General features: G+C 32.9%; 4 protein-coding genes across 4 annotated transcripts; 2 read left to right on the top strand and 2 right to left on the bottom strand.

Moving 5' to 3' along the window:
• Positions 1–675: 675 nt before the first annotated feature.
• Positions 676–2,770, top strand: LOAG_00183 (hypothetical protein; the record flags this gene model as incomplete). Its single annotated transcript, XM_003135723.2, has 4 exons — positions 676–794; positions 1,112–1,295; positions 2,123–2,235; positions 2,572–2,770. 4 exons carry the CDS (start codon positions 676–678, stop codon positions 2,759–2,761), a joined length of 606 nt encoding a protein of 201 aa, XP_003135771.1. The 3' UTR covers positions 2,762–2,770.
• Positions 2,771–3,479: 709 nt separating this feature from the next.
• On the bottom strand, positions 3,480–8,470 carry LOAG_00182 (guanine nucleotide-binding protein alpha-3 subunit; the record flags this gene model as incomplete). Its single annotated transcript, XM_003135722.2, has 8 exons — positions 3,480–3,750; positions 4,058–4,211; positions 5,992–6,121; positions 6,643–6,771; positions 7,290–7,453; positions 7,671–7,812; positions 8,036–8,078; positions 8,353–8,470. The coding sequence occupies 8 exons, from the start codon at positions 8,468–8,470 to the stop codon at positions 3,563–3,565; spliced, it is 1,068 nt and encodes a 355-aa protein (XP_003135770.1). The 3' UTR covers positions 3,480–3,562.
• A 3,094-nt stretch (positions 8,471–11,564) lies between these two features.
• Positions 11,565–17,652, bottom strand: LOAG_00181 (hypothetical protein). Its single transcript, XM_003135721.2, has 14 exons — positions 17,443–17,652; positions 17,262–17,360; positions 16,683–16,777; positions 16,285–16,509; positions 16,013–16,141; positions 15,560–15,647; positions 14,873–15,069; positions 14,395–14,619; positions 13,676–13,831; positions 13,024–13,139; positions 12,705–12,880; positions 12,435–12,482; positions 12,004–12,113; positions 11,565–11,846 (listed from the first exon to the last, which is right to left on the bottom strand). The coding sequence occupies exons 1-14, from the start codon at positions 17,588–17,590 to the stop codon at positions 11,646–11,648; spliced, it is 2,013 nt and encodes a 670-aa protein (XP_003135769.1). The 5' UTR covers positions 17,591–17,652; the 3' UTR covers positions 11,565–11,645.
• Positions 17,653–17,925: 273 nt separating this feature from the next.
• On the top strand, positions 17,926–25,178 carry LOAG_00180 (SET domain-containing protein; the record flags this gene model as incomplete). Its single annotated transcript, XM_020445364.1, has 20 exons — positions 17,926–18,059; positions 18,589–18,715; positions 18,970–19,122; positions 19,254–19,301; positions 19,717–19,890; positions 20,062–20,160; positions 20,270–20,366; positions 20,594–20,666; positions 20,787–20,932; positions 21,204–21,301; positions 21,712–21,918; positions 22,000–22,079; positions 22,914–23,072; positions 23,192–23,331; positions 23,676–23,764; positions 23,842–23,983; positions 24,166–24,257; positions 24,385–24,489; positions 24,945–25,010; positions 25,154–25,178. The coding sequence occupies 19 exons, from the start codon at positions 17,926–17,928 to the stop codon at positions 24,978–24,980; spliced, it is 2,199 nt and encodes a 732-aa protein (XP_020304168.1). The 3' UTR covers positions 24,981–25,010; positions 25,154–25,178.
• Between the last annotated feature and the right edge of the window lie 1,132 nt (positions 25,179–26,310).

Genomic DNA, 26,310 nt, shown 5'->3' with positions numbered 1-26,310 from the left:
GGCGAAATTAAAAATTTGTAATTCAATTTTATGATTTACCATTTTGCACGCTATTTATTGATATCTTCTACAGTATATTCATGAATAATGTGATTTACTCTCTCCAACAATCATTTAAACTGCACAATCTCAACTCTTTAATTATTGATTCATTTGAATAAAAAAGTCGCGTGCTAAATAAAATTAAAAAACTGCTAATTTTTTAAAGAAATTTTTTTTGTTTGCAAAGGAGCTGATTCCATTAAAGGTTGGTTATATGATCTAAGAAAAAGAAAATGTTACCTTCCCATTTTTAAAATCTTACCCTATCCCTTTTTCATCATTATTCAATCTCATAAACTGAGCTTGTATATATACATCACTCTAATACATAGGTATTTCAAACACAACTGTTATACTGCTCATTTTCGAAGCTAATAATTAAATATACGAAGTTATCCTCAGCCAAGGATGTGTCGTCAAGTCGCCATCTTTGCTAATCAGTGATTTTATTCAAATATTCCTCAACTTCTTTAGATAAATCGATTCTTTCCTATAGACAAATGTTTGTGTTAAATGTTTGTTTTAAAAACAAGAGCGAACTGATAACGATGCATTTGGTGACGTTTTGAATGATTCGTTTATCAAAAAATTATCATCTTCCAGGTAATGAATTCAGATCACACACTTTTCACAATGTTCCTCCATGTAATTGGATTCGTTAAAGGAGAAACAAATCCGAGCAAATTTTATTCTACGTTTGGGAATGGCGTATATTATCATCAAAGTGATTTTTCTAAGCATAGCAGTTTTTTGTAAGTTTTGCAGTAAACATAATTAGCGGTGATTCTGAATTCTTCGTGACTATAAACATTTCAAAACCATTATTAGCTCAACAATTTTATGGTTGCTTCTTTAATCCGAAGTTAAAAGCATAGTACATTATTGGTTTTCCTGAAACTTCGGAGACATACACCTTAAAATCGGAATTAGAAAGAACGGTTATCTATGACTTCCTTAATCTCTCATTCTTAATCAATACCGAAAATTTTAAGGTGGTTTCACTCTAGGATGAAACTAGCATTTTATATTTCATTTATCATATGCTGTAGGAGCATTGGTTCTGTTATAGAAAACTACGCGATTATCTACAATCAACCGGCGTTTTACGGAATGATTCATTGAGGATTATCTTAAATCCTGGCAATATTCCTGTTGGTCATTATGATCTTAAGTATCAATTACATACTTATAAAGACGTCACTGAGTCACCCAAAACGGGAAAGTTATGCCATTTAAAAGTCTTCGAAATTGAGGTGAAAACGTTTTTGTTCTCGTTATGTTATGCTTAAAGTTGAACTTATTTTCATGCATCTTACGCTTAATATTTTACACATAGTAAAATACATGTGCTGAGAAAAGAAAGTATAAAAAATTAAGAATGCAAGTGAAATGGAATAAAAGGAGAAGCATTATGAACCAATATTCATGCTAATGATATTACAGTAGTTGGCGTTAAAGATAATTACTGAAGAAGATACTGTTAGCGTTGTCGTAAACGTGAACGAAATGATGTGAAAGCTTATTAGTTATTTCTCTAGACATGATAATTATGGATAAATGATCAGTGTCAGTCTAAAATCTAGGCAAGCTTGAGAAGAAAACAAACTAGAATGCCTTGGAAAAGTAATGAAAATTTTCATAAATTAGCAAATAAGCGATATATTCAAGGCTCAAGTTTTTTCAAGTCTCTTAATTGGTATTGATTTTTGGCAATAACTTAAGATAAATGGTTGCTTGTAGCAATCAAAAAAAGTTAATTTTTCAAAAAACTACCCAAACATCATAGTTTCTCCCAAAAACGATATTCCACATGAAGAAATTGACAGGAATTGTCGTCTATTTAGAAAAGCAAGTCACGAAAATATGAGATTGTTGTTGCTATTATTATATAATATTAAGCAAATTCATCTTTAGGTCCGATGAATCAATTCTAACCAATGTTAATCATAAATAATCAGAGGTCGACGTTCCTGAGATGATACTAACCGGCAACTAAAAGTTAGAGAGCACTCGAATTAAGTAACGAAATGAGTAGTATGTGTAATTCTTAGAATATTTTGATGAATAAATCGTTTTACAGGAATTGAGCAACACTTTTATCGAAAATTCAGAAGAACCAGTGAATCATATAACCTGGATATGTCCATCAAATGGGTGGTGCTGTGGTGCGGAATGTTGCCAGTATTACTACAAGTAAATTTCCCAGATTTGCTCATAAGCTTTTCCTTTTGTTTCGAGCAAATTCTAGAAAAACAATCATAGTGGAATGATGCGAAATCTGGAACAACTCGAGAATTTGAAGTGTTTCTTATCTTCCACAATGCCTTTCTGTTCTTGGAAACATAGAGTTTCTATCGGTAAAACGATCATACTCTGAATTGCCACTTGGACCATTAGAATGGATTTTATATTTCAAATGTCGTTTTCGGATTTCTGATTTGAAGTTTAGGGCTTTCCTTAGTTTCTGCTTCATAAGTTTGAGTTCTGAGCAGAAATATGGTAGTATGAAACAATACACACAATTTACAGAGATCCATGGCCACTACTAGGGCCAGACTTTTATGAACTGATTGCTGCAGTAGCTGTTTTTGCTGGTTTATTGGTTATTCCTGAACTGTATCGCCGATGGCGACAACGCAAGATGGACAACTTGACAATTCCCGCAGGAACTTCTGGATACATCATGGAGAATCCAGAAAATGCGAAATTCATAGTGTAGCATGCCTGTAATGTAGCGCAGACTGCAGTATTTCAAGATAACAGGGAATCTGTAGATGGTCGCTAGACAGCTATCCTAATTTTATCGCCCGGGAAGGTAAAATATTTCTATAAACTTTTGCTGTTGCAGAGAATCTCGGGAAGAACTCTTAATCAGAAATTTAAATAAACCAGAATTTTTTTTAAATAAACCAGGAAGAATTCTTAATCAAAAATTTAAATAAGGCAGAATTTATTCGTCACTCAGATGTGATCATGTAAAAAGGGAATGTTCAACGAATCTTGTTCTGCTAACCCGCTGGGGTTAATATTTGTGATCTCATTGGTTCAAGTAGGAGTCTCAGGATGTCGCTGGCTCAATCCTTAACATGAGGTGTGGCGAGGCAACATTTTTGAAACACAGGATTGGGGCTTTTGCAGATGGGAAATGAGCAGGTGAGAAGTGATATCCTGACTCTTTCATCATAAGAGCGCCGAATTGTAAGGTCGGTACATCCATCGCAAATATATAAGGAGGGAAATAGAATGATTTTTGGAAAAAGATTTAAAGAGATGGAGGGAAAAAATAATGTTGCCAGATGAGGAGGGAATGAAACAATCTGCAAATAATGAAATGTATAATGGAAGGAAGGAGAGGAGTGACACGACTAGAGAAAGAAGGAGAAGTTTGGGTCAGGTGAATGTTGCATGCTTATTAAGGGTGCGGGTAAGTGAACTTAGTAATGTACTGGTTATTAGCGAGATTTATCATGCTTCAAACTTTAAGCATAGTTGTGGATGGCTAACACATAAAGGAGGAGGTTTAGTACAGTCCACATCCTCGTAAATTGGCCTGAATGACCATGTCGATAACACTATCCAGAATTATTTGCACTTGGTTCGTATCTGTCGCACATGTTTGATGAGTGTAAATCGTTTTTTCTGGATTTGCATTTAGAGCTTCAAATTTTTCTTCAATAAATCGTACCGAGTCATCATAGGTTTGTGGACCTATAAACAACACGATTTGTAATGATTTTCGATTTGTGGTACTTTCGGAATTCTCCATATTTCATTTCTCTTTTAGTTAAAGTTTGCTTAGCCAAATTACACATTAAGTGAAATCAAAAATTAATAGTTGTAGTCATACGATGATTGAATAATGAAATCATTTGAAAAAGATTTCCTTAATTGCTTGCAAATGGGTTGGCAATTAACTTGTTTTTGAAATTGGTAAGCTGTTGGAATGCTGTAAAAAAACAAAAAGTTCGATTATGTTTTTGAAATTTAACTTGAATATTAAGTGACTTAAACAAACCGTTATATTCGGGAAAAGCAACTTTGATCGAAACCCGTTTAATTTTCTCAGCAAATAAATCTTTTTTGTTCAGGAATAAAATTATTGATGTATTGATAAACCACCGACTGTTACATATCGATTCAAATAATCGTAAACACTCGACCATACGATTCTGTGTGTAGAAAAAAAAAAGAAAGTTGATGATGTTGATTTCAGAAAAGATTGGAGAGAGAGAACTTTTGATCAGTTATCAAACTACCAACACATGCTGTTGTGCTCTGCCCTTCTCATTGATCCCAGTAATTTAGTTTAAAAAAAAAAAAGAAAGAAAACAAAAACTGGTTTTTTGAACGCTCACATTTTTCTCTTGTTACCACTTTAATTCATTAATGTCTGCAGAAAAACAAAATTTCTTCACAATATAAACAGAGACTAAATTACAAATAGACAATTTAGACATCGAAAAGCATGCCAAGCATAATTATCTTAGAGCATTTATGCTGGAATATCGCTGATATTATGGTCCATAAATACTCCTAAGCTAGCATTGTTTCATCATCAAGTGATATAAAGTGATAAATTAATGCTTTAATGATGTTCAGTGTAAGATATCTGAGAAGAGAGCATACGCGCAAAGTGACAAAGTAGCAATAATTGAAAGATAACTAATTTAAACAGGATTCGGCAGGAAAACGTGTTGAAGAATTGCAGTAAAATAGGAAAGGAAATTTTACAGTTTTCAAGTTTATCATCTGTATCAGAAGCAAGATATCATACATCCCTGCTATATTATCAAGATAGGATTCTGACTAGATACGAAATGATCTTGAGAAGTTCTTCGGCCGTACGATGGAATAACTTGATGCATATTTAATCAAAGGAATATTAATAATAAAAGTTCTCCGATAATGGTCGTATATGTAGTTATTGAGGAGCGTTTATTGTTCCAAAATGTTCAACCATTCAAAATATAAATCAAAAACTATTTGGGATTAGATATATTTGATTGTTTTATTATGGAATGAAATTTCAGATTCAATTTGTGACAGACAAGCGAAATATGTCTGATTTCCTCCCATCTCAACATTTTGAGATACATTTTTTTTTCTCTGAAAATATGAAGAGAAAAGAAAATAGAGTCGATTTTCACTTGTGACCATAGCCCACTCGTAAATTCTATCTCAATGAGTATCGTGTTATCAATCACTCTACTACATAATTGTTTCGAAGTTTTAATAACCAGGGAATAATTAAATTAAATCACTAGTTTTGTGGTTCATGCAAGAAGTTTGACTTGTAGTATTTGATTTATAACTTCGATTCCTTTCAAAGTTACAGATAAAATATTGCTTCATTGGGGCGATTATAAGTTGATTCTAGGAGTAAAATTCTTGCTAGTCTCTTTTTTTATACCACTTGGATCTTTTTTGTTGAACTTTAAGATTCGAGAAAACAAACTGGAAAACATTGAAGAAGCTTTTAGCAAGCTGTATATTCTTTCTACCTATAATTATTTCATTTATTGTAATAAGTGAATAGATTGATGCAAGCGGGTCGTCCTGGCATTACAAAGGTGTGATATCATTCGTTTAGAAGAGAATAATTATAATAACTCATGATATATTTGCTTTGCTATACTTTTGCAATACATTCTTCCCCATATACTCCTATTTTATCTAATTATTAGCATGTTAGTAATTGATTAAATTATTTTGCTTGTATTGTAATTAAATTTTAGTTTTACCCAGTATTTTTTTTTGTTGATGAGAAAAAAATGCTTTGATACATTTGCCCGAAAAAATGACACTTTGAAACATTAGCCCAAAAAAAAAGTTCGGATTTTACACGTATCACAAGAATGGAGAAATTTGCATTGTTACAGGATGTCCAGTGAATTAATGCACAGCGGGAAAAACATGGGAACTTTTAAGAGAGATTAAAAAAAGAATTACCGTAGTTTCGTCCTCAAAAAGCACTTGATCATATTGACTAATTGCTGCAATGAATATAATTGCATTGACATCTTCAAAGCAATGAATCCATTTCTTACGCTCCGAACGCTGTCCACCAACATCAAAAATTCTGAAAGTTTCCCCAACAAATCAGAAAAAAAGTTTTGAAGAGATAAAAATAAATGAAGATTCAGAGTAACTTTTTCTTCTGATCCAAATTTCAAAGGCAAGTTTATCTAATTTCCTGGATTTCAAGTATTATTTATGATTAAAAATCTGTGTTTTTCTAGCAACAGTAAGCAACAAAAAAAAGTTAAAAAAGCAAATCTCAAATCAAGGAGACGTCACATATTCCAGTTGTCGTTTTCGGAACTTTTCGTAACATAGATTATGTGACATTTCTTTGGTCTGATAACAGTAAGTAATGAAAAAGAAGAAATTCAAATATGCTCTTCATATCTTTAATCATAGCAACATTAAGATAGTACTTGTTTTTATTTCTCTTTGTAACAAATATGCTACCAAAAAGAAAAGCTACTATGCAAATGAATGAAAATTAAATGAAGCATACCACTGACTTGAAAACATTTGAAAATCAAATTCATAAAAGAAAGTTAATTATTCCTAAACAAAAAAATCTTGAAAAAATACCGGAAATCAACATTTTTCATTTTGAATTTCACTTCCACAATTCCTGTTGTTTTAATTCGACTGAGCAAAATATCTTGTTCGGTAGGCTTATAGCCCGGAAATGAAACCCGATCCACGGAATCCAAAAAACTGCAAAACCACCATCTTCGAAAGCGTTTTCTACCGAATCATTTCCCGTTAAAATAGAAAAATTTGTTATTGTACTCCATAAACAGATTTTCAATTTTATTAGCACCAGATTTTATTAGCCTTTAAAATACCAAATGATGCTTAGATTTTTCCACGATTCTTGAAATCCCAAGCCTATCTAAATATGTTCTATCACCGTTGATACTGCAATCACTGAATACTTTGGTGATAAACATATACGCGTCATAAACAACAGAATGATTCGGTAAAAAGGGTTATTTAGTTCTCAGATTCCATGAAAATATTCTAGCGTACGACAATGTCGTTAATGCGACTTTTGATTAATTTATTTTGTCTCAAACGTTCATTGATTTTTGATTTTCGTCCAAATAGACCTGAGGAAAAACCTATTTATTTATATGCACTTGAAGAAAAGCTTATTTAGTTCAAATATACTTGAAGAAAAGTCTATTACAATTGAAGAAAATTATGGTGTGTATTAGATATAGAATATTTACTAAGCGGTAGATTCAGCCATCTGAAACTCGTTTCCACGTTCGTATGCATCCTTACAAACTCCTTTATCAGCCCATAAGTTTTTCAGTGCAGCAGTTAACGCAGGTGTTAAAGGTTCTGATTCGTTACCTGATTTGACAATATCCATTATAATGCGAGCATCAGCCTACAAAATCTTTTGAGAAATTGCATCAAGAATAATGAAAAAATATGCCAATCGCTTTTTATTTCTCAGCTGATAAAGACTGCTTTATGGAAGTTTTAAATATAGTTCACAAAAACATCCAATCTATTGAAGGCTTTGTCGTTGGGAATTTGCTTTTGTAAAAGAAATAGTTTTAATGAAATGAAATTTGTCAGGAAATTTTTAGTTACAAACGTACATCTCGTTCAGAATTCTCAAATGGAATATTAAGCTTTTTCATGCCTCTTAGAATAGAAGCCATTCCTTGCACTATATTATTGTAAATGACTTTTTTCTGCTGATTTATTTCCTCCTCAGTGAATCCATGAGTGTGTAGTAACCTGAATAATATAATTTCATTTAAAAAGGGTATGCCAATTTATGGAAATTTTGAATTGCCATACCTGTTTGAGTATGGGAACAATTTTGAACTTTTCTTCCAATTTAAGGCCAATTAAATTGCTTGCACAAGAAAACATACCTTTACATGAAAATTTTATTATGTACTTTTTGTATTTTCGCCATTCATTATTTGCTAGAACTATAATTAAAAACCCAGATTACCTCATTTGTTTAAGAATTGTACTTTTGCCGCATTCACCAGGTCCTGAAAGCTGTTTTAATTATTGACTGCAAGGAATCGTGAAACTTGAAAATGTATGGATATTTTGAATGAATATTTTGATGACCCATTCCTTGACTTATACGAAATTCGGTATTATTATAATTGACTGTAATTGGACCTTTTGTGTGATATAGTACGGCTTGTTTTAAAATTTCACATTCAACAAAATGTCTCTGATCAATGAGATCGTTAGTGATAGACGACCAACAAATGAATCACCATTTAAAAGAAAAGATCTTTAATTACAACAACCAACCTAGAAGAAGTAATTTAACAATATTCTGCTGAGCACTACGACCTTGAATCATCTCACGATCAATTGCTTTGCTCTTTGCTACCAACGTTTTTTCTTCTTGGCTTTGGCATATTCCCATTTTTTATGAGAGGAAGGGAAATAGATGTCGTACAACTAATTAGCAAACAGTAACAGTTGATTTGGCTCGATTTCACGTTGAAAGTGCGCAATAAGATTCTGCTGCATATATGGCGTGTCGACGACTGGATGATCGAACATACATACATTCATTTCATTGTTTGAAAAAATTAATTGAAAAAATAACGCATTTCTTGTTGAATTTATTCAAGAAGTTCTGGTGAATCTTCAATAACTTTTGTTTTTGACGTCGTATGATTCATTTGAAATCAGAAAGAATTCGATGATTTGATCAAATTGCAACTCAAATTATGAGCAAAAATGTTGCTTGAATCTAAAGTTTGAAATGAATTCAGTTCACTTCATTTTTCCTTCTCTCGTCGTTTTCTACGTACGAAATAGTGTTCTAACTGATAGAAATACAATATGAAATAATTGGACGAGTGAGTGAGTGTATTTGTCAAGAAAGAAATTTGGTCTTATTTTTCTTATCATCACTACAGGATATCTTAGCTTTACATTTAAATACAATGAGTTTTTTTTTCAATGAAAATTATATTAATTGTTTACTATATTGATAAAGTAAAAGATGAGTAATATAAATTAAAGAATTCAAAATTTCTTCCAAGACAAGATGTATTTCTGATCGATGCCAAGTTATCATTGACATCAAATATCAACTTGACTTCAAAATAGTTAAGTATGATTCATTTCGTATACTGTTCATCAATTTCTCAAAATTTTGTCATAATTTGATCAAACAAGTATGGGAAAATGGACTGGTTCAGATACTGAAGAAATTATTTCCATATAAATATCCCTTCCCACAAATTCTTTAAGGATGCTTAACTTTCAACTCAAAATTCAACTGTAATCCAAATAAAAGTATTATATTCACACATACGATTGTCATCCAAAAAATACAAACTGCAACTTATTTCTTTCAAATACATACTAAATTTTATTTTCAGGTATGGAGGGAAAACAATAATGCTACTGAAAGTTAATTCGAAAGTAGGAATTAATTTTGGGATTAAAAAATCCGAATGGGAAGGGAAAACTTTTGATAAAAAGAAATTATTTGCGACCAATACATTTTGCAACATTGCTTAAAACTGCTTCTCAAACTCGATGATTGTCATTATTGAAATCCAGTTTTACTTAGCATATGTTGTATCATTTTCACCTAGCGAGGAAGCATAAAGGATTAATTAAGAGAGACAAAAACAGCCTGCTTATTCCACTCATGAATGTCACTCACTCATTATTACTATCCAGTCGCACAAGCTTATTCCACTCATGAATGTCACTCACTCATTATTACTATCCAATCGCACAAGTATCTTTTATACATTTTACACTAACTCGATGATATTTACTCAATAAAGCTTTTGTTTTGGCGCATTGTTTTCTCATTTAAAATATATTACAAATAAAACTTTCAAATTTTTTCAAAAAACTTTCAATTTCTCAAAAATCAATGCTAATTTCCGAGAAACTTTTTAAAAAATATAAGAATGAAGGAAAATGAATAAGTGTTGAATAATACAATAACCCAGCTTATTGAAGCATATGCGTCGGATTACCTTTCCATGATGAGATGCTTGAAGAGAAAACAGCAACTTATATATCCATCTTAATCTGTCACTCTGTCTTGTTTCACTGATGTTAAAGCGGATTTTAGAGGCACTGATACCCATAAACCAAATAAAAGCATTTGTTCTCCGTTTTCATCACCGTGACAACCTAAACGCACCTGTTAGGCACTATTAACAGGTATGCTAAGAGTATTATTATTACTATTACCACCATTAGCACTGTTAATACTATTATTACAGTTATATACATATATATTTTAGAATTTTTTTTTTATTCTTCCAGATGGTTCAGTGATTGTTACAAGAGCTCTGATCTGAATACAAAAAAACCCTGATCTGATTTCAATAATACAGGAATGACGTTTCAAAGCCATGCTTTCTAAATATAGATAGTGATAATTCCAAGGTTCGTAATGTTTCAGATCTGGTCTTGTTCAGATTTTCTCCAGAACTTTGACAGACAAATCAAGTAGTCAGGTGGACAAGACAAATCAGGTAGTCAAATAGACAAGACAAATCAGATAGTCAGGTAGACAAGACAAATCAAGTAGTAAGGTAGACAAGTCCACCCACGTCACACAACGCTATTCTTTCCAATAAAATATCATGAAAAACGAATACTAAACCCTTCACTGACAAAAATATAATTTTTCGGCTCAAATTCGAAAATCACCTCTCCAAGTTGCGTACGAACATGGTTCTCACAAACAATAATCGATATCTGCTAAGCATAAAATTGATTCAAAAGAATTCAATTGCATACTCCAAAATTTCGCCAAATTCTTGCAAACCGAAATGTCTGCAAAGGTTGATCCTTATGAAACTTCGTTCAGAAAATATGGAAGCTGCAACGAATCATTCGACCAGAAATTCCGTATCCTCAGAATTGTTACAGCCTAACTTGAAAAGTAATGACAAATTTATTGCTAAAAGCACATCCCTCATTTTCATCGACTTGAAGGAACACAACACGTGCTGGTTATTCACGCGTATTGGGAGCTTCTGTTTGCTGCCTGCATATTTGTTTTACTTTGTACTAACGGCACTGGATGATCTTCGCTTTCAGGTCTTCCCTAATAAGGTGACGTTAACACGGTTAGCTTCTTTTTTAATCCCTTCAATATCTACAACCGCGACAAATCTTGCTTTTCCCGAGATAACTTTTCAGTTTCTGCCCTCCAACGCAGTGTTGACGAGTACAGCGAAAATCAATATGAAAATAGTAGTAAAAAAATTGATTAAATCAGCTGGATGAATAAAAAGTAATGATCTGACATATCATGCTTACGTATGTTGAATTACACAGATTTCTTTAATCAGGAAATCCTAAAATAACTTCACAGTCTTATATCAATCACCAGCGCAGCCGTAATGCTGTCGAGTCAAATAGAAACAACAGACGAAGTACTTCCAGCTGATTTGCTCACGATCTCTTTTTAATCTTTCCAAATATGAATTCTTTTTCAGAACTGAGGGATAAGTGAACATTGTTATGCTATTTATTTCACATAAAACGATATCCATTACTTAATGAAACGACGTAATGAAAAAAAAGTTGAATTAAATTTTAAAATAAAGTCATTCATCGACTCTATCACAACCATCAACATCAGAAACAGCGTCTTTCAGAAATGAAGGGGCTTGTTGATCACCTGAATGCCGTTGCACGATTACTTCCTGAGGATTCTCATTACCAGCAATTACTGAAGAGGATGCCTCAGGGAGTAACTTTTCCATTGCAGGTGCAACGTCCATGCTTTCTCTTCTCAGTGGACTAGTCTAGAATACAAGAAAATTGAATCAATCTGGAATTTCTGGAATGACTAGAAAAATTACTATAACGCCCAAATCGAATATCAAATCGAATATCACCGACAAGATCAACATAAATTCCAAATAAAGTGCTACTAGATTTATTCAATCTTAGTGTAACAACCTTGGGTACTTCATCTGAACTATCTGCTTCCGCAGCTTGTGATGAATTGATCGGACTGAAGGTAACGCGGGCAGAACCAAAAATACGTGACATCAAACTTCTAGTAGGTCCTAAAACACTTGTTTAAAAACAAAATCTAATTTCAAATTGCCAGTAGAACTTATAATTGTCTCAAAAAGACTAATAATGACTATAATGTAGGTCAAAAAAATATAAGATGCTGAAATAAAAGAATCTTGTATGTTTATCAACCACCTTTTAAATCGCCTAGAAACAAAAAACTCTAAAAAGCTAGATGTGATTATTCCAAATAACCACAATAACTGTGAAACAAACCAACAAACCAATAGATCACACTTTACTTATTCGGTTTTAATAATTTTTTCTCATGCAAAAAAAAAGTATTGCAATAAAAGCATGGCAAAGCAAACCTGGTAGTTGACTTGTTGAGCAGCTTGCTGTACTATCGCTTGTGTTACCTAAAACTCCGATGTTTGTTAAAAAATTATCTCTGGCATTATCTCAAAGAATACGCAGATTTTTTTCAGAACCAAAGAATTTATTGAAATAATGCATCCGAATTCATTCTTCTCGCTGATAAAGTAAGATATGCAAAAGTTCACGTTCAAACGGATTATCAACATCTGATATAACATGCGTAATGTACTCAAACATAGAAAAAAGCATATGTATCTGCTGACCGGCACATATTTTACGTTCCGACAATTCATCGGTTGCGGAAGATGCCTGTAGAGGACGGCGTCTATTACGTGCACCATTTTCCGATTGTCCAACTATTATTTGAGCTTGATGAAGTGCGGCCCGTAGTAAGATATCCAAAATGTTACGATGCATAGCATCACTAACTTCTATAAGCCTTAAAAATGATCAAATCGGAATTGTTCAACTCGAAGTACATATCCAAACACAGAAAAGTGAGTAAATTTCACCTTCTTGAAATTATTTGCAGAGGTTTCAAAAAATGTAAAGTTCAAATATTTTTGCTAACTAAAAACATACTCATTGTAAGTAGTCGTAACTTGGTTTTCGATTTTCGCGTACAACTTTTTACAAGATGAGTCGATTCTAGCAGATATTTCGTTTTTCGCAATTAATTTAACAAGCTCATTTTCCAGCTGCAGTATTGGACTGAACTTTTTTAGAAATTACATTAATGTCTTTCCAAAGTAATTTTTCGTATTATTTCCTCTCAATAGCTGATAACAACAACAGTTCAAAAAAAGCCGGAAACATGATTCACAACAAATAAGTTCTATGGATTTGCGAAAGAAGCGTGATGAATGAAGCATAACAAGACAAAAAACTTCATGTTTCTTGCTTTAACAAGCTCATTTTCCAGCTGTAATATTTGACTAAACTTTTTCTAAAAATTACAATAACTTTTTTGATTTTATAGCAGTCATTTTCAAGAAAGTTATTTCTCCCAAAATAAAGTTATTTTTTCCCAAAAAAAATAAGGAAGCTATTCTTCCCAAAATAACTTTTTTGAAAATAATTGCTATAAAATCAAAAAAGATCAGGCGAAAAAGTAAGAAAGACTCGCCAACATGACCACAAAATATAATAGTTATTTTTTTTAGTCGTAACAATTTCCTTTTTCTTTAACAGAACCATATGCAATATCCGACTGAAAAACAACTAAAATCATTACCTCGCTAACATGAACACGAAAAATAATAGCCATTTTATCCATATTAGCAGCTTTATACGGTGTGAAATACTGTACAATGGCTCGTCGCCGAATTAAATAATAGAGTTCCTTTACATGTGACCAAAGATGCATATTTAAAAGAAGTTGATCACGAATCTGAAAAAAGCTCTTTGAAAGACAAATACGTCGAGCAATTCACTAGGATATGCAGATATTTACCGTGGAATATTCTTTTGTCGTGAACGTATGTCGAACAGCTCCTAAGAGTACGACGATTACAAAATCGTATAAAGGGAAAAATAAACCCATTTAAACACTATTCAATTTTCAGTGAACATTGGAATCGAATGGTGAACAAACAGTTTAGTATGGATCCACTCAGTTCGCTGTGTTCGCTATTTGAAAAAATCTTTCGTCGTGGATGTTTAACAGTTAAGGTGAAAAAAATTTTTTTCTTTAATGCTTCGCAAAGATCAAGGAACAGGATAGCTTTCTGTTTGCTAGCTAACCATCCATAGATTACTTCCATAATGTGATTGGAAATCATGCTAAGAAAATATACACTAAACTCGCCTGCCTTGGCCTATTTCCAGTCTCCGTTTCTAGTCCGTCACTTCTACTACTTCCATTACTGCAGAAAGAAGCCCATTTAATGTTCAACAAACAAAAAAAACGGAAGATAACGTAAAAAGTTGAGAGGAAATTAATAAAGAACATACCTCTTCCAAAATATCAAAACAAATTCCAAATTGACTTTTTACAAATTTTTCCAGTAATTCAATAAGTTTTGGCTCCGCTTCGAGGAATTTCCGGAATATTAAGCTTCCTAAGACTTTTTCTTTCAATTCTGATCGGCTAAAAGTTGCTAATGCACAAATAGTACCGAACATAACAACATCTTTAGCGGCCAACAAAGCTGGATAATCAAAATAATCAAATTCAATCTGAAAGAATAATTCTTAAATAGTTCGCTATTGAATACAGAACTAATCTAAGTACAGACTACTTCTAAGCAAGAGAAACTGCTAAGTAATTCTGATACAGTTTTTTCCTTGAAGAAGATATATTCTGATAAAAGACAATGAAATCATGTTTTGTTATGTTATTACTTCAGAATTACATCCTTAACTTACAATTACTGATATCTGGATAATTTATACTCTACTGAAACATCATTTAAACTTTAACGGTATATACCTTCAAACATTTCTCGGCCACTAGTCTGTAATTTCTCATGTTAAGGTAATTTAAAGCAGCAACTGCTCCAACTTTAGCTTTTGCAGTATCAATTATTTCTTTCATATTCCTAGTGGCTGCATAAGTTGAATTTGCTGCCAAACGACCAGGCCGACTCGTTGATGTTGCCGCCACATTTTCCACTTCCATTGCTTCAACTGCAAAAATAACTAAGTGGATTAACTAATTTTCTGAAAATTTTTGAATAACTCTTAAAAAGATATTTGTATTGGATGATTTCATTTTATTCTATAAACTATATAAAAAAACAAAAGCACAAGACGATTCAACAGTAATAAACAAAAGTTTTGCTCATGTTATTAACAAATTGGTCCCAGAACTAAGGTAGTTTTCCCAGCACAAAACTAAGAGAATTTCAACTGAACGAATGCGCATCAATTTAAGCAGAAAACTCAATTTTCAAGTTCTAGAAATGCATGGAAATCATGCTTAAAACTGAATGCGAAACACGTACAGATTAGAAACAATAAACCTGGCTAATCAGACTGATGGTTATGATTTTGGAGTTTTCTAGTTCTCATCTTTTAAAATCATCTCACAAACATAAACATATATGCATGTAGATATAACTATGTCGAAATCATTTGAGCATGTTTAAAAAAAAAAATCAATATTTCCAATACATACTCAGAGCTCTTTCAACCTGCGTAAGGAGAGGCTCCACACGATGCCAGTGATTAAGATATATCGTCACTTCTATCCAACTCATCAGCATCTGTAACGGAAGAGAAGTATCGAAGAAATTTAAACTAAGAAACCCATAAAAATTGGTTGAGACAGTTTTATTAAATTGATTCACTCATTGGTCAGTTTTTTAAACACAGTGCCTAGAAGATTTTTTCATGCTTGAAGTTTAGAATAAATCTAATACTAATCAAGAAAATGAAAGCCATAACTACTTCTGGAACAAAGGGATAACAACGGAATAACGCAGTGAAAGAAAAGGAATGATTCTACGACTACCGGGAATGTGCTCTTAATGAACGATTATCACCAGCACCGTAAGAAAATGTGCAGCACTGAACAATTACACATACCCAACAGACTGAGAGTTTTGTCAGAACGAAAATTCAGAAAAACCTCAATGATATGTTTTGGTGAAGTGCAATATTCTCGTATCCCACGACCATATAGCTTAGCAGCTTCTTGCAGTTGCCCCATGGCGATCTGCTGCTCAAAAAGATCACGCATAGTGCGCCTCGTAGACTCCTATATTTAATTTTTTGTGAGAAACATTAATTTTCAAATAAATTCAAATTATAAACTGAGTAGGTACAACAAGCTAAAATAAAATATCAACCTTCCTTAAATCTTGACTTTTACTGGAGTAAGAAAATTTCAGATCAATGTACCTTAACACCTTCCTCCTTCTGCCTTTTGAATTCAACTGCAAGCATGTCCAAACGAGCCTGTGATTTTGCTGTAGTTGCATCCATCCACTGTGAATTCACGCGGGGTAAATCATCAACAGTATTCATATCTGTGGAAACACTAACTGAGTGTAATTCAAGGGGTGCTGTACGCAATGCATTTAAACGATGATGAGCTGCTAGATACACTTGTACATTTGAAGTATGCTGCAAATTAAAATAATAGACCTCCCGTAATTTCAATTTTTCATATTAATATAACAACCATCTCTATTCATTAATTATTCATGGAACAGTTCTATATCTTATAGCCCCATTTTCTCTTGCAAATGGGCAGATTAGATTAACAAAGATGAAATTTAAGTGAAAGTAATAGTTACCTCAACAGTATAGTTGATAAGCATAACTAATGAATCTTTTTGCAATGGAGGACAAGTGTCGGCTATGAACAACAAACGATTAATCAATGCATAACCTAAAATATATTATTGTTGAATAATTTCTCGAATATAAATTCAAATAACATTTTGAAGGCTGTCGCTACTACAACATATATACTCCTACCACAGTCTATAGCCATCCAAAGTAAAAACGCTGACAGATGTGCAATCTTACTGCAATATGTGCAATACAAGAAGAAGGTTTAAGGAAAAATAATATTTCATGATAACCAATACTATTAAATTAGCTGACAAAAATGTGACTTCAAAAGTCATACAAGCTTTGCGTTTGCAAGGCCTTAATACATAAGGACAAATCTATTAATAGAACTTTGTAAGATGATCAGTGACTTCAGTGAGGATAGTACGTAGAATATTAAAAAAAAAATGTTGGGCCAGGCTACTCAAATATGCAGATATGCAGGCCTTTTTTTGCTTTATTTCCATAACAACAGAAGGGCTTTCAAAAATTTACCACTCTTTTGATAAAATAAGGTTGGTGTGATTCACTGAAATTACCTGTATAACTAGTTCGAACTGCTTCCAAATCAAACGGTATGGAATTAACAACGTTCTGAGCGAGAGTCGGTACAAAAGGAATTTTCTGGAGAGCGCTACCTGAAATGTATTAAAATAAGTGCCTAACTTTTTGATAATAAAACAGTTGGGTGATAGTAAGTGGTAGCAAGTTTAAACTCACCATTTTCTCCAGGAAGTACGGGTGAAACTGTGGGTTGACCAACAAATTCATCATCAACTTCATTTGCATTGTTCAGATCGAAATCGGTATCGTCTATGGGTTCTTCTACATGGGCATCCATCGCCTCGTCCGGATCTGGCACCGACATTCTTTCCACCTTCTGCTTCTAACAAATTTATTCCCTGAATAAAGAAGAACTACCTGAAAGTTCAAAGACTATTTTAACAAATGTATCGACAGGAAGAAAAACGCTATAATACAAGCAAGACGAACAAAAATTCACTCGATCCTCTTAAAATTTCAGCTGAACGATAACATTAAGAGGTGGACTGATGTTGAATACGGGACTGATTGAAATTATAAATATTTTGTACTCTTTCTTATTCGTGTTGCTTTCAGTAAGGAGTTAAAAACATGTGATGTCGTATGAATTTCGAACAAGTGACATTGGCATTTCTGGATAGTAGTTCGATATTGCTCACAATGAGGTCAGGTGCAGCACATCCAAGCAAAGATCAAAAGTCACAGCGACCCATAAAGAGCCTGAATTCTTCCGCTACTGCATTGGAATTGACTAGACCATCTCATCAAAACCAAATCATCGTGTATCCCCAGTGGTATATGTTTGGAGTGCTCTGAATGAAACGCCGTATTATCGAGTTACGATATTTCTACAGCGGTTCCTTAAGTCTTCCGAGAACTTTGGATAAGAAGGGAGTTGAGTGGAGGGTGGGAATGTATTACATAAAGAGAGAATGGGAATAACCATGAAGAGATGAGAAAATGATGAAAGGGTTAGGATGAAAGCGGAAAAGGAAATACTGTTAGATATTGAGGAATGGAGGAAAAGGTGGATGAAAGTGAGAGAAGATAGTGTGATAAAAGAAATAAAATTAAGGTGGTGCTGCATTGAGGAGGGCAATTATTTAGCTGGCAATGGCGAGATCTGATGGCGGCAAAGGCTTTTAATCTTCATTTTCTCATCGAGGATTGTTCCACTTTTTTGAAAATCAAAAGTGAAATTTCTGGTTCAAAGAAAAGAGAATAGTACGAATCAACTGAATTGTTATCAACTCTCTTTTATATTTGATCATAGAAAACTGATTAAGCAAGAATTTATCATGGAAGATAGTTTGAATTTTTCAGTAACAAATGTGGTATGGATACCCCCAACAGTAGTCGTAATATTGGCAAAAGAGGAATCAAAAACGATGGACAAGTAAGTCGTGGAGCAAAACGACGCTGCTTTAAAAAGAATCAACTAAAGGAGGATGTCCGTTATGACTTTTTTTTTTTTTTGTTAAATTCATTCACTGAGATGAACAATCAGTGCTGCTGAGCATACTGTTATTGGTTGAAAGAATAAAATTTAAAATTTTTGCTACCCTTTCGTGAAAACTTGCTCTCCCTTTGTATTCACCAGGGAGAATGTGATCTGTCGAAATCAGATTCTTCATAGAAAATATAAAGTGAGGACCAATAATGTGAGCATGAATATCTATCATTGAGATTTCTCTCATGTTGTAGGTTGGAAATGAAGACTCTGGCGAGGAAAAGTCATTCAGAGGATGGAAGGAAGACGAAGATGCTCCCCTTCCCAAGTTTCTACGTGATGATGTCGCTCGAATTTATGAAGATGTTATGGGTAGATATAGAAATATGATTGATGCCGAAGGCCTTGTATGTTTTGGAATTCCTACAGTTCAAATTAATTCATCTTCATTTCTTTCCCCAGTTTAAAAATTTGCGAATTTCTCGAAACATTCCTTACCAATTGTAAATTGAAATGTAGTTTTAAATTATAATTCCAGAAACTATATCACAAAATGCTACGGGAAGAACCACGCAAGAAATATGTCGTAAGTTTTAGTGCAATACTAGACTTTCACATTTACTTTTGTAGATTTTTAAAGATATGATTGGCCTTTCTGGATGACTCAGTAGATAAGAGTTTTAAAAAACAATTGCCTAAAACTGAAGAGCGTAATAAAGACTGTGAAAAATGATGGCAGTTCTAGCTTGCGATTAGCGATTTATTCATAAGAAACGATACTGCTTTGGCAGATAATCAGATGTGTTCCAGTAATTTCCTCATTATCTTATTTGCATTTTCATTCTCAGTGTACGAATCGCAATAATCTGGAAGCAATGAAGTGCGACGAGATTTTCTGATAGCTACTAACATGCTGACAAGATATTGCACCGCAATTAATTGCAAATCCTGGTAGTAGTGAAATGACAAAAACTATATTTATTTGCGAAGATTTTTTGCAGACAGCAAATAGGGTAAAGCCTTTAAATCTGAAACCAATGCCAGAACAACCAACATATTTCACGTTGCGGTCAGCAATGAATGCAGTCCTGCAGAAATGTCCTTCAAAATGTATTGAAGCCGTTATGAGCACACCACGAATGCAGTACTGGACACTCACTGAATGCAACATCCTGGTTCCTTTTTCTTCGCCTATGTTTGTTCTGTGGCGATGAAATCATTGGAATTGGTCCCAGTTCTAATTTTAGTTTAATTGAAGTTTGTTCAGATATAAAAGTACTAAATTTACCTTTTTTGAATATTAAAATGAAAATTTGGTTCTTATCGCAGTCATTCTTATAATTAAGTGTGAGGATGAACGCACGCTTTCACACATTCCTTTTTTGGGAGACCACGAAGAAGATGATATTGGTTTTGGCGAAGAACTGTTGAAGACCTTCCAGGAAGTGAGTATATTAAACATATAATATATTAAACATATAAGTGCTTTGTCGAAATTTCTTTTTAGAAAACTATTTTTGGTAATTTGTTTTGGCTGAGAATATGTTGTTAAAGGGTATACATGGCACCAAAGTTGGTTGTGGTTCATTCATCAACGATCATATACTTTATCAAGTTTTAAAAAAACTGTTCGACAAGTATTCAGATATCGGTGCGTTTGAAGAGGCCTGCTTTGAAATAGATTCTGTTTAGAGTTTGATGTAAAATGTTATAGTTTGAAATCTGATTTTACCTCCACATGCATTTTTGTTTGTTTTTTTTTCGTTGTTTTGTGCACTCGAAAATAGATGAAATATTCAAAGGTAGGAAACTAAACCCTACTGTTTTATAATTATATTCATATATTAATGTAAACTTATATATGCTACGAAATTTCAGCCGACCGGGTGATATATAAAGCGGTTTACGAACAGTTTCCAAACAAAGCTTCAGTTCAACAACTTCCATTTTTGTATATTTTTAATCCTTTTCATGAATTTTCAGAAGATCTGAGGCATTTTTGTTTTTAATGCTACCAATCGTACTATGGATTTTTTGTCTCTTATATTATACTTTGTATTTTTTTTCTTAGATTTGAAGATTTAAAGCGACGCTTTGGTCCATCAGATTTACCCACTGAAGATAGCAATCAGTCGGAATTCCTGGATACGAAAGCACTTCATTCATTCCAACTTCTTTTGTGTAATCGTTGTCTCACCTACGATTGCCTTATTCATGGTTCATATTGTTATTCATTGATAACAACAAAAAGACTCAGCGAACAAACTATAGAAGATTTGTATGCCCTATCAGGGTTAATAATATCCGCATTATTCTCCATTCTCTTTATGGTTTAAAAAGAAAAGAATTATATAAAGTCATTGTTTTTTTTTTCTCATGATTTTTTTAAAAATCTACTTTGTTGCTGATTTCGGTTTGTTGTTTCGCTTTACCAAAATTTTTGAATCTTTTGTGATTTCAATTGTATTATCAGAAAGATGAGCCTTAGGCGTCAATGCGACAGAGACGGAAGTCCGGCGACGTCGTGGTGTAACAAGTGTTGAACCTTGTGGACCGCAGTGTTTCAGACATTTGACGAAAGAAATGGTAGGGTTTTACTTCGAAAAATTTAAAAGGAATTAAAATTAAAAATTTGGAATACATAAATAATGAATGACTCTTGTATATTCTTTTATGTCGTTTTTATGTTAGTCTTTTTCATTATTTGCAACTTGTATAGAATTTCCGTATTAGCTGAATGATTCGATTTAGGTTGAGAAACAGATCCATCTGGAGGTGGTTGGATAAAACTATTTATAGCTTAGTTGTTTTCATTTGTGTATTTGGATGAATCGCTTGAGGTTTCTTAATTTTAAGAGCTTAAAATTCACTAGAAAAATGGGGTGAATAGGGTTCGCCAGACTTTTTAATCTATTGATGTATCTTAGCTTTTATATTTGAATTAAATTTTCGATTATGACAAGATTCGTCCACTTTAAAAAAAATTTTTGTTATAGGAGGAAGCAAAACGCCGTTGTGCTTCTCCACCGGATGCGAAAATGATAAACGCCATATTAAATATAAAGACCGAGGATATCAACTGGACAGCACAACAAGAGTCAATGTTCATCGCCCTACGGCGTACTTACAAAAATGACTTCTGCAAATTAGCTGAAGTTCTAAATTTGGTTGTAGAAAACGCACCATCGAAATCTTGTCGAGAGGTATTTTTAGTCTTGAACTATGGCGAATATAACTCTTGCAAAGCCAGTAAGTTCTTCTATGCAGATTATTTTTTATTACAGTTATATGCATATTCTTTTCGCACAGCTCCAATATCACCCAGAACCGACGTTTCACCAAATTCACCACCCAAAAAGAAGAAGTAATTTTTTATTATTTGTGCTGTTTACATTACAAAATATTGTTTTTCTTTTAACCACTTTACTTTTTAAGATTTTTATCATGTTTTAGTTTTCTGGCAAGCGGTTGGTTTTCTTTTTTTTCTATCTAGCACTTTTCAACATTATCTGTTAGTTGAAGAATGAAGCAATACTACCGTGTGGTATGGAAATTCCACTGAACATAAAGCTAAGTGTCGTTTTTACAGAAAACATGAATATATGAACACATATATAAAGATTTGTACTGTGAAGAATAGTTCAGCAGGAAGCCTTATGACAATAATAGATTGTAACCTTATGACAATAATAGATTGTAATGTAAGAGATGTGTTTGTAAGAGATATGAGAATGTAAGAGATTGTAAGAGATATATGTGTTTCGTCAGTGATGATTAGTTTAATAATTATAATCAGCAAATTCTATCAAAAGATTGGTTAAAATAATTCTGGTCGAATATGTTATTTCATTGTTTACAATTTTCTTCTAGTCATAACTGCTGATGAAAGTCTTGATTATCTTTAAAATATTAAAGTTACGTTGTGAGTAAATTTTACTTTTCCGTGCAAGATCACTCGATTTATCCAATTCAGCTCTGCATTTTTCATACTGACTTTGTATTCAACCATTGTTGTTTCTAGCTAACTTTATGTGAAACATCAAAATGTTTCGAGTAAAAAAATTTGGGTTTGATGTAGGAATGAACCGATCATCGACTACTGCTAGCCTTTGTCCATTTTGATGAAATGGACCACCGAAAGCATGTGCTCAAAATGTTATAATTTCTGCGAATTTTCTTATAGCAAAATAATCTTCAGAAATATGAAGGATCAACATCGTACATTTCGTGCTGTTAAATGGGCAAAAACGGAAGGTAAGGTTGGAAATACCCACGTTTATGAGCCGTGTTCTCACAGTGGGCCCTGTTCGGCAGAAAACAATTGTTTGTGTGTTAGCGTCGATAATCTGTGTACAAAGTTAGTGTACTATGTCTTTAATCTAGCAGAAATTTACAAATATCCTTCTTGTTAGTGTAATTCAGTTAGTTAAACAATTCTTCCCCTATTTCATTAATCTAAAGTTGCGATGATTTTAGATTTTGTCGCTGTGGTGAACAGTGTAAATACAGATTTCCTGGTTGTCGTTGTGCACCAGGTTTATGTCGAACAAAGCAATGCCAATGCTTCTATGCTAATTGGGAGTGCGATCCGGACGTTTGTAAATCATGCAAATGTGGTAAGTCGTTAAAATTTTTTGTTGTCTTATTAGAAATGTCGATCGTCTATGTACAAAGTTAGTATACTATATCTTTAATCTGGCAAAAATTTACAAATATCCTTTTTGTTAGTGTAATTCAGTTAGTTAAACGATTCTTTCCCTATTTCATCAATCTAAGATTGCGATGATTTAGATTTTATCGCTGTGGTGATCAGTGTGAGTGCAGATTTCCTGGTTGTCGTTGTGCACCAGGTTTATGCACAGCATTTATTGTACTAATTTCAACATTGTACAAAGTTCTTGACCTGTTGCAAGTCTCTCTTTAGGTTCTTGGATTTATGCTAAGCCATCTTCATTTGCAGATGTTCTAGATGATCCTAATATTGCGACGTGCAAAAATGTAGCCATGCAACGTGGTTTACAGAAGAAATTAGTTATTGCTCCTTCACAGGTATGTAACTCATCATATTTTTATATTTATAGGTATGGTGTTTTTACATCGCCGTATAAAAATTTGCTGTGTTTCAGGTTGCTGGTTGGGGTTGTTTTGCGGAAGAAGATATTGAGAAGAACGATTTCATATCAGAATACTGTGGTGAAGTTATAAGTCATGATGAGAGCGAAAGGAGAGGCAAAATATATGATAAATTGAAATGCAGTTATCTTTTTGGTACGTTTTGATTCTGTCGATATATTTAAATAAGTGATTAAAATGCAGTTATCTTTTACATCATTTGGAAAGCAGTGAGGGACTTTTTAACCTAAATTTGTTTAATGATTTTTTTGGATTTTTGGTACATCTAAAAGAGCTGCCGAAACGCATACAATTCCAATATCATTGAATTTTGTTAGGTTTAAATGATGAAATGGTAGTAGATGCCACCAGAAAAGGCAATGTTATTCGGTTTGCAAATCATTCGAAGGATCCAAATTGCATGGCAAAAGTAACTTTTTTTGTATTTAAGGGGTTGTTTTTCGTGCAGATTGTTATAAGAAAATGAAAATTATTGTAGGTCCTCAAGTTTTGAATTAATTATTTGATAAATTATAAGACGTGCCATTGATTTTCAGGTATTCATGGTTAATGGAGATCACCGTATAGGTATTTTTGCACGAAGACCAATTGTAGCTGGCGAGGAACTCTTTTTTGATTATTCCTACAACTCTTATCAACAGGTTAAATCTTAGAACTAAAGTAGAAAGATGATTGAGAATTCATGCACACATGCATTTTTTTTATATCACATAAATTAATATTTTTCTCTTTTTTTTCAAAATATATATCAAACATAAAAAATTATGGCTGTGCTATTTATTAGCGTTGCTTGCATTTGTAATATTTATCTCTAACCTAAATGCATTTAATAGTGGTAATTGTGCACATTTCTAAGAACCTGCTGTTCTAGGATGTGCTAGGTAATAGGCAGTGGAATCATGTCACTTTTTTTTTGAAATGTGCATCATACCAACTTCATTGCTCAACAGCCTATATTTTTCTTTCAAGAAACTTTTTGTGATATTTTATATAACATCATCCGCCGATTTTATCTCAAAAATGATTAGAATAGTTAATCAGTAACATTAAAATCAAAAAGTTGAGGAAACTTGATGCATAATATGTTTATTTGCAGGTGAAATTTGTTTCGAAAGAACGTCCCAAGCCGTGAAAGTTCAACTGCTTATGACTTTTTTTAAATGTATTATAAGAGATTTTGTTTTTTTCTTTTTTTTTTTGAAAAACACCTTTGCTTATTGTTCAGTGAATATTGAAGACCAAAATTTTATGACAATCAAGATGAAATTTTTATTATTTCATACGTGACTATTAATTGATATTTAGTTGTGAAACAAATTCAAAATGGACCAAGAACCGTTTACAAGCGAATATTTAGTTGATGATCTTATGATTGTGGTAAAATGGTTAGTTCAGGTTATGTCGATTCACTCTGTTGATGTCTTATCTTTTTCCTAATTGCTGCTGAATTTGTCCAGATTTTTTAAACCCTATCTTTAGTGTGATAAATCTCATCTGTTCTCACGTATAATACTTAGCAAACTTGATCACACATACAAAAATGTTCCAAAGTTGGGGGAATTAATTAAAAAATGAGCTTAAGAGTTGCAAAGTTGTTCAAATTGCACCTCAAAAGTACGTTAAGATAGCTGCTATGAGGTATAGTGTTGAGGAAAAAAATTTCTTCAAACTTCAAGAGGTCAAAAAATTCAAAAATCGATGTACGATACAAGCGCTGTTACTGCAATTTAAAATAAAGATTTTGAAGCTGAGATGAAATGTATTCGTGTGAGAGCTTAAGAGTTTGGATTATTTGCAGAATTGGATAATATCGGGCACTCAGAAATTATTCTTAGTACAAAAGACACTGAACTGATTCATAGTAACGTGCAGACGAAGTGGTATCTCATTGGAATGTAACTTCAGCAAGATCTTTGAAAATGATGGCTCTAGCAATGGCAGCCAAAGTTCCGGCGATAAAAAATTCGTTACCACTATTTCATTAATAAGTTGCTGGACGATAGTTCTACAAATATCCTGGTTTTCAGTGATGAAAGTAAGTTCGGCAATCAGCGCTGGTGTTTTATTCAAACAAAAAGATGATGATCCCAGCAACACTTTAGGTCTATGGTTAATAGCGGTTTGTTCGGAATACGTCTATGGTTTGGGAAATTTGTTGGAGAAAATTCGTTTAAAATTTTTTTGACGCATGCTAGAAACTACTTTGAAGTTCACTAAAATAGCGAAATGTTGAGACGATGATTTCCGAAAGGGCTTTTGAAAAATTTGTGAAAATAATAAAAATGCTAAACCTGACTCTAAATTTCATTATGAAATGGAGCTTTTGTCCGAATGTTGGGGAAATGTTTCTTTGGGGAAATGTTTCTTTCACTTGGAAGACATTAAAAAGTAGCGATCAAGGGCATATATATATATATATATATATATATATATATATATATATATATATATATATATATATA

This window comes from Loa loa (genome assembly GCF_000183805.2).
Source record: "Loa loa unplaced genomic scaffold supercont3.17, whole genome shotgun sequence".
NCBI classification, from domain to species: Eukaryota; Metazoa; Nematoda; class Chromadorea; order Rhabditida; family Onchocercidae; genus Loa; species Loa loa.
This window is presented reverse-complemented; position numbering and strand designations above follow the sequence as displayed.